A 21,031-nucleotide genomic window follows, 5' to 3' on the forward strand; every position below is an offset into this window, starting at 1 on the left:
ATGAATTTGACAATTTTTCAAAAGCTAAAATGCCACCAATATGATGAAAAACTGACAAAATACAATTTGTAAAAGTAATATTCTCCTAGAGGTAATACCTAGAAGGTTAGAAGGTCCCTTCATAATTAACAGTATGATCTGAGAAAGAATTTATATTATTATTAAGTTAAACGAAAATTGTAACCAAAATATACTTTGAATCTGAAAACCCAGAACAGCCCTAATTTTAAGTTAATTTTGGACCTTAAATTAATTTTGGCGTAAATATCAGTTAGCATATTCTATACTACCTGAGATCAGAAATGTCTCAGGATAGACTGAACAACCCAGCACTCTTCTCATTTCAGAAATGTTTACTGTGACATTGCCAACAAGAAAGCTCATTCATGTATAATATATTTTGTTAGTAGGATTGATTCAAATAAAATTTGCATTTGAAAATAAAAAGTTGTGAATTAGCTCTTTAAAATATCCATCTAAAATGTTTATACTGGATATTATCCCCACCAAAAACACAAATCGGTCAGGGGGCCTTAAAATAGTTCTAATGTTCGGTGCCATGGAGCACATCTCACATAGTTTTCCATTAAATTCAACCCAAATCATTATGAAAGGACAAAGATTATTTACGCTAGCCATCGCTGGATGATATGTTGTGTATATGTATCTTTCATATAGCCTACACAATGTATTTTCAGTTACAAGTATGTAGTTTTGTGGTTTGACAGCTTGAATGATTGACCTATTCAAGGATACATACAGAAAAATTGCATAATAAACATCACCATTTCTAATCGTTCAGTTTTCGGTTACACCAGTTTCATACACTAACCTGCACACTCATCAATGTCACTTTGTTCTTTCGTTTTGTACTAAAACCTGCATACATTTGGACTGCCATCTGCTGTACCACATCAGCTCGTGTGTGTGAGTGAGTGAGTGAGTGAGTGAGTGAGTGAGTGAGAGAGAGAGAGATACTTGATCGCAACTGGCATCAGTAAATGTTATATCACCCTCTTGTGGTCTCCCAATGCTATTACGCCAGATTGATAAACCGGGTGAATTGGAAAGCATGCAAATTAGGATTATAATGAACATTTCTGCAAATTGTAATAAATTGATGCCTCAAAAATATATCACTAAAATAACCTTCCAACCAATAATCTATCTATAGATATTTATGACATCCCTAATTGCTAGGTAGTTGCTTACTGATTCTGATTCCTAAATATGACTTAGGTCCCACCTACAATATAAGTCCATGGGATTTCTTCCCAGTTTTTATTTTTCATCTGCCAAATGAAGATCGTAAGACAGATCACTTAGAAATATACTAGAACTATACTTCAATAAATCACATATTTGATGTATCATTCATGTCCGTAACATAAACTGTGTGGGACTTGTATGCACCAAATTTTTATACTGTTTGTTAAAGATTTTGAAAAATCCCTAACCCCATGTATGAGCAATATTAACAACATTTAACAACTCTACTGATGCAATATTTAAAGGCCATGGCAGAAGCAGAGTGAAAAGGAGAGAGAGTTTGAGAAATGAAAGACACTAAATGGAGATAAGCTGATTAGAGCTGCATTCCAGACACATCCTGTTATGTTAGGTGCCAGTACCCCCATCTCACTTCTTTTCTTTGTCTCTTTCACCCTTTTCTCTCATTCCTCTTTTCCCTCCCTATTTTTCTCTCTTCTTATCTCTGTTTTAGCCGTTCTTCTCTCTCTTTGTCCCTCTTCACGCTCTCTCGGTCTCTTTATCTCTATTTATCACAGTCCTCTGGTGCTGTGAAGGCTTCCAAAGTGTTCTTTGAGATTTGAATGCTATGGTCATTAAACAGGATTAGTGAGGTGGAATGCCACTGCCATCACAATAGTGTGAACAATTCTGAACTTCAGATGGTACCCTGTGAACATTCAGGAAGTAAAACACACTGTTTCTGTATCTTCATAAAGAATAAGTCTGTTGCAGATTGCTCGGTTGACACAGTCTTGTCTCTGTCATTGTGTAGGTGTTTTATCATGGAGGACAGAGGCTATTTAGTGGCCCATCCAACCCTGATTGATCCCAAGGGCCACGCTCCAGCAGAACAGCAGCATATCACCCATAAGGTAAGGCATCCTGGATCATTATCTCAAACTTTGTCTCGTTTACTAGAACTAGAAAATTGGCATACCATGGCATTCTTTTGTTTTCTGTTATATGTGCAAGTTTTTTTTTTTTGCCCTTAGGAAAAAGGAACAGTGTTTTTGTTCTTTAGTGTTATACATTTAAGATAGTTTATAACAATACTATGGAAGAAGCATATTGAGTTTGACATCAACTTATTTTTCTTATGTTTTGCTTGACTTTAGGAGCCCCTAGTGGCCAATGACATTCTCAACCACCCCAACTTTGTGAAGAAGAACCTCTGTAACAGTTTCAGTGATCGCACTGTGCAACGCTTCTACAAGTTTAACACCAGCATTGTGGTGAGTCAGTGGACAATTAATGATTTCTTATCAGGCTACAGTAGATTCAGATTTTGTAGATTCTAATAATATAATCAATAAAATCATTGCTGATTGGAAAGCCTTATTTGTGCTAAGTGAGTTTGGTCATCTTTATGCAATAATGGTATGATACTGCCCCCTAATGGATGGCATTATAATTGCAGTTTTAGCTGTCAGGAATTGCTTTCCATAACTTAAAACACCAGTTATACAAAATAATGCTTTATAATGATAAATAACCATTTTTATTGTAAAAAATATAAAATAAGTAAGGGTTAGGGACCGTGTTAGGATGGAACTGTGTGCATAGCCTGAAGCACTAACTAAACCACATTTGTTTCTTGATGGCTTTTGGTGGTCTTGTTATTTTTTTAAGGGTGATCTTACAAACCTAGTGCATGGCAGTCACTGCTCAAAGTACCGGCTCACCCGTATCCCAGGAACCAATGCATTTGCTGGTATTGTGAATGAGACCTGTGATTCGCTGGCATTTTGTGCTTGCAGCACTGTGGATCGCCTCTGTCTTAACTGCCACAGGTACGGTTGAACTTTTGCGGAACTCTACAAATAACATGTTTTTGATTTGTTTAGGATTAGGTGGTCTAATTATGTATTTAGATGCAAGCTATTTTTATAGGATGTATCTACAGGTATCCCTACCAGGGGTTCACAAGGGACTGATAGTCAAATGAAATTAAATGTGTAAAAGAACTATAATATAACCAGGGTTTGAATTTAACTTATTGGCTCATCGGCCACTGTGGCTAGAAGGTTTCCAAGGTCACTAGCCAAAATCTCCCACCTTGATCAGTGTGATAAAGGTAACTGAAGACTGTAACACGACGGCAACTGCATGCATTTGTTTGGAAAACTTTTTTGAACAAGAATGATATTTGTTAAGCCTAATGATTTAAATCACCTTAAGAATATATGAAGGCAAACGTGGCCAGTTAGAACAAGAGTAGGATAGAACAGGAGGGAAATTACATTTCATTTGCCCCACACAGATGCATGTGTCAGTTATGAGAGACACATATATCACTTATAAAGCACTGAACACGAGATGAAAACCATTAAATTTGCTTTAGCAGCGGTTCTGAATAGGCTGACATTCACATACTTTTCAATGCAGGAAAAACTCTGAAAATATCACCCGACAAAGTGGGTAGTAAGAGTAACAGATACTTGCCAATGCTGATTTTTTCCCCCCCGGCATTTGGCGGGTTGGCAGGGATTAATTTCAAACACTGAATATAACACTTATTTTGATCTTCTATACTACATTAATAATTAAATATATTGTTCTGTATTCTTTTTCAATGGTTAGAACATTACTTGCAATTTCAGGAGGTATGTCAAGTAAAAATGTTGGTCATGGGGGTATAGTTGACAAAAGAAAAAAAAATCTTGATGCCCCCTGCTCTAATAAATATATGCCTGTCAATACTTTAAATCCCTTATTCTCGTAGAAGTAAAAGCAAGTGAAGAAAATATATTTTACACATTTATGTTGGTAGTTGCCTGGTTAATAGACTCCCAAACTGACTCTTCATTTCTCAATGTATTCCCATCTTTCTCAGAATGGAGCAGAATGAATGTGAATGCCCCTGTGAGTGCCCTCTAGAGGTGAATGAGTGCACTGGCAACCTCACCAATGCTGAGAACAGGTAAACCACAGCAGGACATCTCAGTTTGTTTTATAAAAGGACCAGCAAGAGTTGTCATTAAACCCATTTTAAAGCACAGTATTTTAAAAAGCCAAGGTTGCTCTTTTCTGCTTGGAGAATAGACTGCATTGATGTTTAATCAAAAGAGACCATTTGTAATGAGTCACACACTCAGAGTAGAGGAACAAATGTCCAGACTCTCATCAGAATGCACTGGAAAGATTCGCACTTAGTCAATGCACACACACCTCTGCCTGTCACTTCATCAATTTCTTGTTTGTCACAATGAATAGATGTCTAGCCACCTGTGTCCTCAATTAGCTGTTACGCTCAGAATTGTTCCTTGAAAGACATTTGGATGCTTTCAGGTTTGTCATGTTATTCCCAGCTAAGAGATCTCTAGGCATTTATCTTTGTCACTCTGCCATCTGCTTATTTCAGGAAGAAATAAATATTATAAATAAAGGTGAAGTGTCTGTTCTTCTATTCTATTTGCAAAAGTAATGTTTGGGAGTCTAAAATGTATATTTCCTATATACTCACTAAAGCTGTAGATATAAATAACCATCTTAAAATATTTTTTTGGTGAAACATCTTGGGTGCCTAAAACTTTTGCACAATACTAACACTATACCTTTGACTTTAATCTGAGTCTGAGGTTGTAATTTGGGCCTTACTGATGCTGTTTCCCTTCTGGGCTGACTATACATGTCTTTGTGTGTACAGAAACCCGAGCTGTGATGTGCACCAGGAGCCTTTGTCTTTGACTGTTATTGAGCCCAGTCTACAGGACACTCTTCCTCAGTGTATCAACACCAGATGTAGTCAGCGCTTCACCAGCAGGTATGGCTGCATATCAGGTGTAATCAGCCTGCCCTTTAACAGGACCTTAACAGCAACACTTGGACTGATTCTGCCCCTTTAAATTAACACAGCTTATCACTTATTTACAACCTTTGACAACCATAACAACTCGTGTTTCCCACGAACCACAGCATAATAAGAGTTGTTATTAGGGGTCCATACAGAAAAGCTATATATATATATATATATTTAAATCATATGCAGTGGGGTCCAAATATTCTGGGGCCCCATTGAAAATCTGGTATTTAAAATTCGATATAAACCTAAAAAGAAGTATAATTTTTAGGGATTTTTAAAAATGTAAAACATTGAAAAGTTGGTATGTAAAATATTTTTTAATATATTGTTCATTTCAATCTTTCACTCAAATTGATGCTGACTAGATCTTTTGTGATGGAGGGACTAAGTTGTGAAATTTTAAATAATACCAAGCTATAGATTGTCAGATTTTCTTTCTTTTTTTTTTTTCCAAATGGTTTATTATGTTTCCAGGAGTGTTGGTTATTCATGTTTGAGGCATTTCAGACATTATACCAGAAATTACCATAACAAATTCTGATTCAAGTATTGGCCACAATTATCCAACATAACTGCCAACCATGTTAAAATAAAATAATACATTATTAATTCTGAATCTGTGATGACCATTGTCCCATATCTGCCAAACATGTTGAGTGATCCAAACGTCATCTGCAGCCTAAAACTGAACTTTTGGATGGATTTTAGGAGTGAATGCACTCCTAGAATCCATATGTAGCCATATGTTGCTCCCTTGCTCCCTATTTAGTGAATGACTTAATCTCCAGTCTCAGAACAGTCTGTAATGCACCTTATTTTCATCCTAACTCCATATAAAGCCTCTGAAAGCAAAGTCTTTGAGCTTTTGGATGAATCCATTGATTCGCAATGTGATATGGCACAGTAAATATAGGAATTAAAAGGAAAAAATGTACTTAAGTACACATTAGTGTGCAGTACATTGTGTTTAGCATCATGGCATTCCGCAATATATCGCAAAAAAATTTAAAAATGGCATATTGGATGAAACTAGAGATTCTTTTGACTCAAATAGGCTTCAATGTACAAACTTAATTAGGTTTCTTATCAGATATAGTTTTATTGATGTTTCTCCCAAAGACAGCTCCACTGTGATCGGCGCCATATTGTTTGGTCACATGACTTGGTGCATCACAAATTTAAACATTTACTGACAGCCCAGAGTTTTCTGAACTGAGATAATTCAATTTAAATGAATTAAAATGATGCGTTGTATATAGTGAAGCCAAAATACAATGTCCACACATGTGGACACTGGGCCGCATCAGGTTAAGGGTACCTTTACCCCTGGTATTAACATCCAACTCAGGTGTTCCACAAATGATCAATGCAACATACAGGTGTTGGTACTAGTTTGAGATCACTCAAACCACATTCGGAAGTAGTCGAAACATTATGTGACCTCTAATGTACTTTGATATGTCGCTTATTCACCTTCTTAACTGCAAATGTATTCAAATGAAATGAAAATGTTATCCAAATGGAATTTTTAACCAAAGTAATTTCATTTATGCATTATAAACATTTATTTTGTGTTTTTAGTGATTGTTTTGGTGTTCTGGATTGCGAGTGGTGTATGGTGGACAGTGATGGAAAGACCCACCTGGATAAGCCATACTGTGCCCTGCAAAAAGAATGTTTTGGTGGTATAGTAGGTGCCAAGAGTCCTTATGTGGATGGACTGGGTCTTTTAGGTAAGCCTTAAAACCTCTGGTCACACATCACATGTGCTGCACTTTATTACTATACATGTATATGTTTATGTTTCTAAAAGAATGCATAGTTAAATAGTTCTATGCTATTTCCATGTGTCAGATAGATTTTTTTTTTAAAGATCAGTGGTAGTTGAAACTCAAAGATATGAACAGAAGTTTAGATTTGAGGCTGGCTTCATGAGTCACGCATTTTACCTAGAGGATTCGTTTCTGTGTGCATTTCCGCTTATTTTTCACATATTATCTAATTGTTATTTTCCTTTTTTGTAATTTCTCGCTCTCTGTGCAGATGAGGAGGTGGCTTCTCTGAATATGATCAAAAGTGCGCCTGTGGGGCCTGTGGCAGGTGGCATTATGGGATGCATCATGGTGCTAGTGTTGGCTGTGTATGCGTACAGACACCAGATCCACCGTCGCAGCCATCAACACATGTCCCCTCTGGCCGCACAGGGTGAGTCATCATAGCCCGATCTGAGTTTGGACACTGGACTCTGAAAACATAACATCTGTTTATCAAGTTATTTTTTCATTTTATTTGTCTGTTGTTGTTTAATTTTTTAAACCCAATCAATACTGTTGTAGTTATGGATTTCAAGGTATACTTCATAGTGGAAAATTACCTGGAACTGTTGGGAAATAATGTTTGACTCGTTATTTCAGTAAAAGGGCTATAAGACCTATTCAGGCTGTTATACTTGGCTTAGCACAGAGAGAAAAAAATCGATGTGAAAGATTAGTTAAAGTCTACATCAGGGGTCTGCAGGATTAATCACTTGCAATGCAATTAATTGCGAGAGAGACGTGTATGTATTTTATTTATATGAAGTCCCTTGCACCTGCATGTGGTATGCCAGTCTACTGCTTTTTGTAATCCTTCATCAAAATCATGCAGCGCGTTTATTTATTTATGAGATGAATAGGAAGCTAAACACTATTATAGTGTGACGAAACTGTGCTAGTGAACTTAAGATGAGTGCAGGGTGGCAAGCCATTTGCACTTCACGAGCAGTCGATATAGCAGCTCTTTGCTTTCGGCGAGTCATGCAAGTAAATGCGTCCACTTTGAGTTGGTCGCATAGAGTGAATGACACCCTATGTTTTTTTGTTTTAATTGTTAATTTTTTCCTTTTTGCATCACATGATGTAAATAAGAAAACAATGTTTGAGATGTTAAACTGTAAATCCTTAAACCATAATGATAGTGACTTTCAAACTTCATAATTTAGGAAAAAGAGCAAAAACACAACACACATAGTGGGGTTCAGCAATTAAAAATGACACTTCCTGTCAAAACTTTTGCTGACCCCTGGTCTACATGAAAAGGCATTTGTAACCCATTTTACTTCAGTTACTTATTTTTGAGTAAAACATGATATTCAGTGGTAAAAAATAGAATGGGACTTGATTGCATCCATAAAATTTTAATGAAAGGTTACAAAGACAAACTTTTTTTTTAATTACATGCACCGACTAAACATTCACATTAAAGGGACAGTTCACCCAAAAAAGAAAATTCAGAAGTTATTTACTCACCCTCATGCTGTCGCAGATGTGTATGACTTTCTTTCCTCTGCTGAAAACAAACAAAGATTTTTAGAAGAATATTTCAGCTCTGTAGGTCCTCACAATGCAAGTGAATGGTGGCCAGAACTTTGAAGCTCGAAAATGCACATAAAGGCAGCATAAAAGTATCCATATGATTCCAGTGGTTAAATCCATAGCTTCAGAAGTGATATAATAGGTGTGAATGAGAAACAGTTCAATATTTAAGTCCTTTTTTACTATCAGTCTCCACTTTCACATTCTTTTTTTGTTTTGCGCATTTCAAATTCCTTGTGCGTATCGCCACCTACTGGGCAGGGTCTGTGTTGGTGATCTGTTTTTCACAAACACTTATTATGTTACTTCAGAAGATATAGATTTATCCACCGGAGTCTTATGGATTACTTTTAATCTGCCAGTATGTGCATTTTGGTGGCATTGTGAGGAACTACAGAGCTGAGATATTCTTCTAAAAATCTTAGTTTGTGTTCAGAAGAAGAAAGAAAGTTATACACATCTGGGATGGCATCAGGGTGAGTAAATGATAAGGCAATTTTCATTTTTGGGTGAACTATCACTTTAAGACCAGTTTTGAATTAATTTTGAGTTAATGCCAAACCACACAAACGTTCCTAATTAAAGTGTGCTACTCTCTAGAGCAAATGAGATTCTGAAGTATAGCTGACCGCTAAAAGGACCAGAGAGGGATATAAAAGTAATTTAATGAACTTCTTCCCTTGCAGTTGATCACTAATGTCCAGTCAAATTCAGCCTGTATATGTGCAGGAGTAGGACTGTTCTAGGAAGCATAGCTATACCTTGATGGTCTGATGCAATGTAAAATCCGTTTAAATCTGTTATTTAAACTTTGAGAATGCACCTTTAGACTGAATATATGATTTGCAAATGAATAAAGTGTAAGAAATTTATCTTGCATCAAATATGTTTGGAAATGAATAGGCTGGAATGTTAAATTCCCTTAAATTGGGCTCTCTTCAGCATTTTGATGTCTGGAGATGGCAAATCAGGATGGTAAGATACAAATGATTCAAAATCTAATTCAAACCTGGAAGAACATATTTTTAAAAATGTTAAACCGAAAGGCTTATCACATTGACCATGTTAACTCCTTTGTACGAAAGGTCAGATTTCCATTCTTTCAATGAAGCACAGATGATGCTCTGCGAAACGCTCTCAAATCATGCTTGCATAACATGTATCATGAGGTTTTGCACAAACTTCTGAAGTCCATGCAAGCACAAGTCCATGTTGTCATTAAAGCAACAAGGGACATACCAAATACTAAGATCTGCTGAAATCCATCTTAAGTTTTCCTTTCATGTTTTCACTCAAATCATTATGCTAATATTATTAAGAAAAATAAATCTGTATTGAATTAGAAAAATGCAAAATAGAAGTATTTTCACATGTGTACTTTTGAACCCCACTGTATATTACATCAGATATGTTAAGGATCGCTTCATCTTTGCCTGCTTGTCTGTCTCTCTTTCACTCGACAGAGATGTCCGTGCGGATGTCTAACTTAGACAATGAACGAGATGACAGAGATGAAGACAGTCATGAAGACAGAGGAATAAGTAAGATATTACTTGTCTGCCTGGCTGCCTGCCTGGCACTGCTACACATATAAAACCTTTAATGCCCATTTTTGCATTAGTAATTACATATTGAGGGTCTTTACTGTGCAGTATATGCAAGTTATCAAATCTGCAGTATTGTACTTCCTACCATTAATGCTGTTTTTTTGTGGTTTAATGTGTCAGACTCCAAATGGCTGATAATCCTTGAATCTTTGTGTACGGTGTGCTGTTTTATTCTCCCAGAGTACAAAAAAGGCATTCATGTTAAAAAAGATACTGTGTTATTCTTGCCTGGTAATTGTCTGAAACAGCGATGTGGGTTAGTCTGATGTCATAATTGGTCTCATCTTTAGTGACAATATGAATGTGTTCCCAATCTGCTTTCTTATTTTGTTGTACATTTATGTTTGATTTGCATCACAAAGTAGTTATTGGTTTATGCTTAACTGTAAGAAATCTAAAAAGGTGTCACTTGTTTAAGTATCAGTTAATTTGGATAGAAAAATGGATAATCACTGTTAAGATTTGGAAATAAGGAAAAATGCTAACACTATACCTCATAGTAGAGGTTTGCATAGGCATTAAAAGAATGTTACATTTTATCAATTATTTTTGACTTATAAACATGAGTTCGTAAAAACAAACAAAATGTGTGTACAGAAACTACTGTGGCAATCAACATTATTCCACAAACGCTGTTGATAGCGCTTAATTTGTATTGAACCCCGAATAGTAATTTAGCTTAAGCTCAAATGTGACCTGTAAATGTGATTGGAATGCAATCCAAAAATCAGTGTGTCTGTGTGTGTGTGAGCACTATTAGTGTTTTCATTAATTACAAACCCAACTTATATACCAGTGGTGTAGTCGGGGCCATACGCACGTATACGGCGTATGCTTACTTTTTTCCCAGGGCTGTTTGTGTATAACGACTTGTAAGACCCGTTGCACATATAATAAGAATGTAGTGCAAATGCAGTGTGTAGGCAGAGCGGAAGCCGCATGCGCTTGATTGTGCTTTCACATTAGATGCGTTTGCAGTATGCAACTGAACCGTGGCTTCTGTATACCACAAATACATACAACAATGTGTGATAGTTCTCCGACCACCAGCCGGCCACGTGATTGCCGCTTTCTGCTGAGATGCAAGTGTCCCCCTCCCCAACACCATATAACATGCTGTGCAGTGTATTTCCCATGAAAGAAATCTTTAGATTTACTTCTGATCGCATTTGTTATTTTTGCAACTCCTGGTAATAAGTGTGTTTTTTTTTTATTTTGCTTTAACCATTGCTGAAAGTCATATGGTGACTGGGAAACACAGAAGACTTTAATTCTATGCATTTATGGTGAAGTTGCTACATTTTCATGTCAATCCATGTTCATTTTGATCATGAACAATTCTATCACTTTAATTCAGCACATACAGCACAGCAAAAATAGACTCGGTTCGGAAACGAATACTACACTGCTGCTTCTGTACCACTCCTGCAACGCATTGCCATGCTGTATCCGCGTGCGGTCTGAATGCTCTAACCTATTAACGTGGGCACTGAAAAAATACATACTGCACATGCATTGCACGCCTATCATATGTGAAACAGCCATAAAAGGATCAATATTTGTGTATACCCTCAGTATACCCACTTTATTTGCTGCTTCAGAAGTCCATAATCCACTGTCGTGTTAGTTTCCCTTTAACTGTATTGAATACTGTTTTGTGAAACTGGAGATTCTTTGTTGTAATTGGTGCATTATCATTTAATTCTACCATTCCCCACCCCTGACAATCGACACCACCGTCATCAACTGAGGGAATTTATGACCGTGAGTGGAGAGAGAGAGAGAGAGAGTCACACTCACGCTGAAGCAGTGTCAGTAAAATGAATTAACATAATATGCCAAACGTCCTGTAAAATAAGGAATCATCCCATAATTAAGGGAACAAATTGCGTTCCGTATGAAATCCATACGCGATGCAGTTTGTTCCGTATTTTAGTGTCACACACCTAAACTGCTGAGAATGTTTTACAAATCGAGAGAAATGGACCAGAAGCACACACCTTTCACGTGAGTTGTGTGAGATATTGGCTGTTGATTTACACGGATGCTAAATTTGACAAATGGCCGGGGGAAAGATCAGTGACAGTCAGTGGATGTTTTCAAGATCATTTTGTCAAAATCATATAGCATTCGAGTGCATGTTAATTTGTTTCCCACCATTGGGATTTTAAAACACCAGTAAACGCACCTATTCATGACATGCCATTACATTTGATCGCATATGTCAGAGCTCGTTCTGGAAGAGAGAAAGAGGTAAGAAAAACTGCATTACGGCATTAATTCAAAATAAAAGTACAGTAGTACAGGTTTAGTTAAAACACTTAACATGATATAATAATAATATTTACACACTACACTAATCCAATGAGAAATACACTATTTTCATGTTAAGCCTTTTCTACCCCTTTCTCTCTTCTTCCTGGTCATTGTATTTAACTGTTTTCATTTTAAGTTTAGTAGAGTGTCGAGACACTGTGCAGGAAAGCCTGTAAATATGGGTCATTCCTAAAATTTTGTGTAGGAATGTCCCCATTACATGTGTGTGGTCCCCATTACAAGATGGACATCAGCCATTCTGCAAAATTTTTATTTGAAGTTTATAACAAAAAATTGTTTTCCTTTATTTCGTGGTGTTTATATATGATCAAGCATAACATGTTCCACCCTATTATGTGAAGATATATGGGAAATTAATATTATTTAAAATTTCAATAAAAATATATATTTATTTATTACAATAAAATCGTAAATATTAGTTTACAAAAATGTTTCCTAGAAATCAATCACAGATCATGTAGTAGCTAATTTATCCACTGAATGCCCACCATGATGCTATCCATTTAACTGGATGGATATCGAATTATTTAGTCATTTAACTTGACCAGTGTATGACTAATACAATCTTTAAAATGGTAAATGATAATGTAATGATAAAACATGAATGTACTTGTAAAAGTATGTTTTGTTTGTCAAAATTTTCAAAGCCAGAATGTCACCGAATTATAGGAATGACCCACTTACATTATGTACAGAGTTGCAGTTCTGTCATTATGTACTGATTGCGCAGTCTACAGTAACAGTAGTTCCCCCACCCCCAATGAACAGGGACTGGGCAATAGTAATCAACTATTTTTTGTAGGACTACACCACTAATATATACATAATAAACAGTATGATACATTATGGTAGGCATGAATAACTGACCTGAATCAAACCCAGCCTAATATCCAACATTTGGTTGGGTACTCTACCACCAGTGCTCTAATTATAGAGTGTTCATCAGACAACCAATAAGGTGTTTAATCGTAAGGTCAAAGCAATTTTGAAAAAAATAAATAAAAAAAGTTGTTGGACTATCCTTGGCTACGCTCACACCGCAGCTGAATTTGGCCAGATCTGATTTTCTATACAAATCTGATTTCTTTTTTTTTTTTGTTCACATAACATTTTAAACGTGACCTGCATGCATATAACAAACCCTGGCATGTTTATCATTTTAATATGTAATATGTAACAGTTACAACATGTTATAAGCATACAGGTCAGGTTGGAGCATTGGGTTTTCAGACCAGACCAGTGTCTGAAACAAGCAAAAACATATTTAATGTGAGCAGAAAATCAGATTTCAGTTACATTCAGGTGTGGTGTGAAAGTAGCTTTTGAGTGTTTCCTCATGATTAACTGAGATTTCTTTCTTTATAGATGAAGATGGTGTCTTTATAGATTTATAAGGGTGTTATTGCCTATTGTAGATCCTGTACTCTTGCGCATGGCTGTTTTCAACAAGCGATCCAAATGTGTTATTGTAAAATTACATCTGTTTTTCTGTTTCTGTAGTTAGTAACACACGATTCATTGCTGCTGTTATTGAAAGGCACACACACAGTCCAGAACGCAGGCGGAGATACTGGGGCCGGTCGGGAACTGAGAGTGACCATGGTAAGCCTTTGTGTTTCTGCACTCTTCCTTTGAATCAGTTGTAAAGGAAAAAAATATTCTAGATTTGAAAAGATCCCTTTGAAACAGGGGTCATCGACAAATTGAATTGACCATAAAATTTCTCACCTAAAAATATGATATGCCTCACAAAAAGGAGTTATATTATTGAGTGAAAGCAAACCTACCCCAGGATCTTAGTTTATGCTTGTGTTTAGTCTTTATTTCATTGGCAGCTCAAGGCTTGGGTTACACAGAGTCTACAGTGCAGGCTAAATCTGCCTCCCCTCAGGGACAAGGCTTTCTAGAATTCATTGTGTAACCAGTTAGAGGAGAAAGGGCAGCCCTATTCCACAAGGAGAGGTGCAACGAGAGAACCGGAGGAAGACAAACAGAGAAAGTGGGTAGATTGAGTGATAGCGAGAACAGTTAGAGGTGGCAAAGACCAAGCACAGAAGTCTCTGAAAAGTTTATTTTCTGTATTTTTATTTGGCTGGGTTAAATGTCACCTCCCACTGGCTGCTCAGTCATTCAGCTTAAGGGGTCGTTTTAAGGAAATATTGATTTGGCTTTTGAGTGCATGTATGCGGGAACACAGCGTTGAAGCCTTTTACTGGGCATTCTGACTCATTGCAGCTCCACCAACACACAGGGTTTTCGCCAGGAGCAACGTTGAAAAATGAGTACCAGCTTTAGATTGAGGTTTAAAGCCTTTTTTCCACACAGAGATGTGTTTACTCCAGATGCATTTTCACACTGCATATAAATACTTGTTTGTTTCTTTAGGACAGAATGTTCTTTGCTTTTGTTGTCGTTTGACCGTTTCACTCATCCACTATTCACTACATAAAGAATGTTACACCGTTTGCTCTATTAGAAGTGAGCGTATAAAATGAGTGTATTCGGAGACAGCTCCAGATAAAATTGTGCACTTTCTATTGTGCTGCATAACTCCTTCACATCCTGAATGTTGAAAAGAAACTACTTGAAATCCGATCTGACCATTCAGACTGAAACGCTTTCCAAAAATCGAATTTCAAACCACTCATGGATGGTGTTTGTAAAATTGTATTTCATGTGTTGTTGTTACTGTTGTTTGCTGTTCAGGATACAAACAGCTACACAAATTTGAGTCCGATACATACAGATCTTAGGTTAATTTTTGCGTGCCCTTGCAATAGTTTGTGTTCCCTTGCAATAAGTTTTGCACTCCCTCGCAATATTTTGTGTTCCCTCAATAAACCATTGTTTTATTATAGTCACCATTTTTTAAACTTGATATTCATAGTAAAACCATAGTATTAATACTGGAAAATGAAAACTATGGTTGTAAAGGTAATAATTTTATGGTTATTTTGGTTTAGTAATACAATAGTAATCACAAGAATTACCATGGTTAATCTATAGTAATCTATACCCCAAAAAACATGGTTATTAGTTACTAATATTACTATAGTAAAACCATGCTTTTTTACCAAAAAACAGAAACAAAACATGGTTAGCCTACAACTGTCATGGTTACTACAGTATAACTTGAAAAATGATTCCTGCCAAAAACTCTTACTACAGGCTAAAATATTACTATAGTAAGACCATAGTTAAACTATGGTATTTGTATAGTAAAACCATAATAACCACAAAATTATTATTTTTATTACCATAGTTTTCGTTTATCTGTATTGTCACTATGAATATTATGGTTAAAATATGGTTAATGTAGTAAGGCCATGGTAAATTATTGCAAGGGAATGCAAACTATTACGAGGGCATGCAAAAACTATTTTAGAAAACAAATTCTGTCCTGCCCTGTCCTCTAAGTGGCCCCCTAGATCAGGCACGTGCCATGGGCTTTGAGACTGGGCAAGCTATTAATACACATTACTAAATGCTGTGCCCAAAACACATTATACGGGTAAGACTACATCCCTTATTTTTTTAAACAGACACTGTGCCCCAACGTTAGAACTATAAAACAGACATAACACAAGAAGGACATGATTGCCAGATCAATACTTCATAGCCTCAGACTAACCAGAAACAATGACCTAATATCCATGATCTAGTATCAAAAACACAGATTTTAAATATATGAACTTACCTTTTACAGGAACTCAAAATCCAAATGAAAATCTCCATCACTTTGTTTTAAGTTTCAATAGCCTCTTTTTCTCGATTTTTAATTGAAATTAACTTTGCCAAATCCACATAGGTTGTCGATGCTTACACTGCAGATATCATTTTAGTGCTTAATAACATATTAGTTACATGAACTTGAACATGTTGAGACAAAACTAAAATATAGCCTATTAGATAGAGTGACTGAAGGAAGGAGATTCTGATTGGCTTACTCATTTTGGTAAGCATGCTTACCTTGGCCATTTGTATAGTGGGCGTGATTCAATTTGAATAAACGTACAGTGTTGAATGAAAGGGCGGTTAACAATGCTTTGAATCAGAGAAAGTATAACAAAGTGTTTAAACCTGAGGGTAGTGCCAAAGTGAATAAATGAATAACTGTCTGTGCTGCTCAACTGAGATGAAAGATGACAACAGTAGTTTAGTTTAGTGAAAACAGTAGTTTATATTAACAATTACCATTAAATATTTCATTTTCATTTTTCTTTTCACCCTTCTGTTATGTAAGCACTTCTTACCTTGCTTATATGGATGGCGCGTCCTTGCTGTAGGTACGCAAACACAATAAACGTTTTTTTTTTGTTTTGTTTTATTATTTGTCTAAACAAAGTCAAAGATGCCTGCTGCACTTGTTTACTAGCTTGGCTCTTTGATATGTGTCAGGTCTAGGACCAGATCCAAAATATGTTTCCTAACATTTGATCAGTTGTTTCATACTCAATGCACAGTTTTAAGGCTGATTCCAGATCAGCTCTCCAAGACAGCTCATACAAACATTGATTGGGGTCAGGAGAGGTTTTTGATCTTTCTTTCACCTCAGATTCTGTTTTAAATGTCATTTGTGGCTGGACATTTGACCACATGACAGTAGGAGTCCTTTGTGCTCTTTCTGTAATATACAGTACTTTCATTTAATTCAGGATATGCTGTATATATCACACATTTTCAAACTTTTCTTTATCATTTCTTTCTTTGTAGGCATAGTGAGCTCCTCTCTTAAAAACATAAATTTTTAGATGCCAAAAATTGTCTAATCTATTATTTATTTCAAATATTTCATGCTTAACTTTTTTAATTGTACACAGAATAGTGCTTTTGGTTAGTTGACATAGCATGAACTTTTCATGTAAATCAAGATTTTGGATTAGGAGTTTGTGCAAGTATGTTGAACAAGTATGTTTTGGGTGCTGTAACTGGTCACCTATAATGTTATAGTTAATTAGTATTGAGATGTTTTTCACCATTTTAATCACATTTTGTTTTTTTGTCGTTTATTTAAACATACATTTTAATTTAAATACTCTGCATCACTGTCAGAAATCACTTATACATTAAGGGGCAATATTTGCCCCTGGATATGATTTTCAGGGGCATTTTTTACATTTAAGGTTTAAAAAATGAGTATTTAAGTATTTAAAAGGAGTATTTAAGGTTCTATTTCTTATTCTAACCATTTAAAACATCGGTTTATGTGAAATACTTCAACTTAATCAATTTATTAATATAATTTCTCAAGATTGAGAATTGATTACCTTTCTAACCCTATAATAATTATATAAGAATTAAAAGTGATTCGAAATCTAGAATTATTTCTGAATTTGTTGAGCGGAAAAGTGATTTAAAAAGTAACTTCAATTTAAAGGCATTACTAATGTGATTACTTTTCCAATTAATATTTAGTCATTTGTAGTGCATTACTATTTTTAAGTAAATTACCCACCACTGATCATGTCACTTAATGTACTATAGCTACTGTCTTAAAGCTGAAGTGAGTTAAAATACTTTCTCCTATCCTAGCTTAATATGCAGAGGCAACTATAAATAAGCCATTTGGTTCATTTTCTCCAAAACTGTAAACACGTTGTCTTTGTGGTGCTGTAAAGTGTTTGGTTTTTTTTGTGATCCTTCCAGCCCGACACAACAACATGGACTCAACCAATGGCTTGAGTTTGGGGCGGGACTATCTGTTTGCTAAATCAACTGCAGACAGGGTATCCTGAAAAGGCATATTCAAAAAGCTTGTTTAAAGTCAATTATTATTTTTGCAATTGTGTTTGGTGGTGCAGAAATTACACACTTCAGCTTTAAAATTCAAAATAGACCTTTTTAATATTTAAACTAGCACCAAGACCTGTAGAGAAACGTCATTTTGTTTAATTGTGGTTGATTTAACTTGCTTAGGAGGATGATTAGATTAATGAGGGATGGATTGAAGTGCTCATGATGACTTCACATAGTTCCCATCAGACATTTTCGCAGATGACAATAATATGATGCTCTCTTCTCCGTTCTGAGTTGTAAATTTCTTTACTAATTGTTTTCAGAGACAAAAATATGTCAGTTACAGTAGAACATTGTTTCAGGCATTCAGAAAGATTTGCCTCCATTTTTGCTTTTGAGGACTTGTCTTTCCTCTTGCTGTGCATAGGTTTTACATTTTTTGACATCTATCATGAATTCCTGATCTGTTTCTTTGTAGGCTACAGCACTATGAGCCCTCAAGAGGACAGCGAGAACCCGCCCTGCAACAACGATCCTCTTTCAGCGGGCGTTGATGTGGGCAATCATGATGAGGACCTTGACCTGGACACTCCTCCACAGACAGCTGCTCTTCTCAGCCACAAGTTCCATCCCTATCGACACCCCCACACACACCACCCCCTGCATTTGCACACGCACCATCTCCAAGCAGCCGTCACCGTGCACAGTGTGGATGCAGAGTGCTGATCCTGCCCACATATGACCCCAAACCATCAACCCTGCCTTTGAAGCCACTAATCTCCAATCCTTGCTCTTCACCCACCATCAGCCCTCCAACCAAGCCCTGCATCCTCCCAAGAGAGGAGAGAACAGAACCCTAACTCTCCCAGGGCATCCGCTGGTGGTGCAGTTGTTTTGTGCTTGCTGACCTAATGAGGGGGCCGAACAGTTGGCCTCTTTAGAGGTAATTATGGTGTGGATTTGGCAGGTGCATACAGAACTCCTCAAGTTTGTTTGTTTTATTCCCAAGGAAACAATGAAGATGAAAGGATTATTTTTCTACTATTTATTTAACTAGAGTTGAGATGGAGTAATGAATGGAAATATATATATATATATATATATATATATATATATATATATATATATATATATATATATATATATATTGATGACTGAATTTATCAGCTTTCATACTTGGCCCGTGGAATCCATTTTCGGATCCGGCTATGGTTTCTACTTGACCAGATGCATAGCAGACTTGAAGGTTTCGAATCGTGGAACAATTGAGTCATACACGAGCATTTCCTGTGGGAGAGTAAACAAAGACTTTTAAGGCACAATTGAAATGATTGCATGTTCTGCACATCAGAGAGTGAGAGTCCAGCCATCTACGAGTGGAGTATTACAAATTTGATGCATTTCTTTTGTGACTATGTGAGAAGATGTTGAATCTCCTGACACTGTGCAGTGTGACCAAGGTGTTCTGTGCCACATGGGTTTAGCCTCCAAACACACTACCAGATAGTTGAAATATTTTAAAGATGAGGCAGAGACGTTGCTCATTCCTACCACTGTGTGTATAAAGCTCTCGTTGTATTTCTGTCTGCCCAACTATTTTGCATTTGGTGAGAGAGAGATAGAAAAAAAGAATGTGCGTGTGTTGTGCTTTGTGTACGTAATTGTGTGTGAATGTGTGCTGGCACAGATGGATCATCTTCATTAATGTTGTCATTTTTTTAATTCATTAGTCAGTATTGATGGAATGCCATGATATAAGTTTTTTCAATCCTTCTAAACCCATGTGCACTTCTATAAAACTGCCTGTCTACTAAAATATAGACATTGTGCTCCTATGATTTTAGAGGGATTGTGTCTATTGTTTTCTAAATGAAATGATATACCATGTATATACATCTAAAGTTTAACAAAGTAGCTATAAATGTGCCATACACCACAAACATTTGATCCTTGTCAGAACTGTTTTATTGTGTCATCAAGGTTTATTGAGTTTCTCAGCATTTTTCAATCATTTTGAAAATGCTCTTAAAGCTGAAGTATGCAACTTATTCAGTGTTAAAATATTCTTCTATCCCAGCTAAATATGCTAAGACAACTATTAGTAAGCCATTAATAGGTTAATTTTCTCGAAAACTGTAAACATTGTGTCTGTGGCGTGCTAAAAATATGACTGTGTTTGTTTTGAGTGACCCGCCTAAACAAAGTTTCTCAACCAATGGCGTTCGTTGGGGGCGGGACTATCTGACTGTTTGAACAACTGCGAGTGTGGGGCATATTCAGAAAGCTGTTTTGAAAACGTTTATTTTTCCAACTCCATTTGGTGGCCCTAGTGTTGCATAAATTACGTACTTTAGCTTTAAATGACTTTGAGTTAGGAGTGAGTTATAAAATAATAGCATTGGGATTTTTTATATATATATATATATAAATCTGTAATATTTTTACAGGAAATAATGCCCAAAACCACAAGTTGTATAATTAAGCACATGATATCAAAGCAAAATAACATTTAACACATTATGATGTGTGTTCTCTCAAATAGAGATAAGTCTGGTACATCATTTCTGTCCAGCCATATACCAATGATATTTCAACTTCAGTCTCAGCTTTTACAATGGTATCTCAATTAGATGTTTCCCAACTGTTTTAAGTAAGTAGAGTTGAGTGTATGCTGAATTCTGTGACTCACATTTATGTGCTATATCAAAGTCATTGTGCAATCATCATTCCTACTTGATCATAACACACTTTAAATGGAGGAAATTCTGATCTAATGCAACATGAATGTGGTAAAATGTTCCACTGTACATTAGACTGAGATCGTGTTGGTCATTAAATGTAATTTGCTGTTATTTCAACATGAGCAATAATTAGACAGTACTTGGTGATTGTGTTTATATGCAATTCTACATTCAGCACATAGGTGTCATTTATGGGTTGGAAGG

General features: G+C 36.1%; 1 protein-coding gene across 1 annotated transcript in view; it reads left to right on the forward strand.

The window, feature by feature from the left end:
- The window catches only part of LOC127646710 (VWFA and cache domain-containing protein 1-like), a 124,359-nt gene extending 105,196 nt beyond the window's left edge, over positions 1–19,163 (forward strand). The window contains exons 18-27 of the mRNA XM_052130531.1: positions 2,024–2,123; positions 2,367–2,483; positions 2,881–3,041; positions 4,085–4,171; positions 4,898–5,014; positions 6,635–6,786; positions 7,097–7,258; positions 9,870–9,947; positions 13,851–13,952; positions 18,565–19,163. Coding sequence (XP_051986491.1) covers positions 2,024–2,123; positions 2,367–2,483; positions 2,881–3,041; positions 4,085–4,171; positions 4,898–5,014; positions 6,635–6,786; positions 7,097–7,258; positions 9,870–9,947; positions 13,851–13,952; positions 18,565–18,812 — 1,324 coding nt within the window. The 3' untranslated portion in view covers positions 18,813–19,163. The remainder of the gene's footprint in view (positions 1–2,023; positions 2,124–2,366; positions 2,484–2,880; positions 3,042–4,084; positions 4,172–4,897; positions 5,015–6,634; positions 6,787–7,096; positions 7,259–9,869; positions 9,948–13,850; positions 13,953–18,564) is intronic.
- Positions 19,164–21,031: the final 1,868 nt, after the last annotated feature.

This window comes from Xyrauchen texanus, chromosome 7 (assembly GCF_025860055.1).
Source record: "Xyrauchen texanus isolate HMW12.3.18 chromosome 7, RBS_HiC_50CHRs, whole genome shotgun sequence".
NCBI classification, from domain to species: Eukaryota; Metazoa; Chordata; class Actinopteri; order Cypriniformes; family Catostomidae; genus Xyrauchen; species Xyrauchen texanus.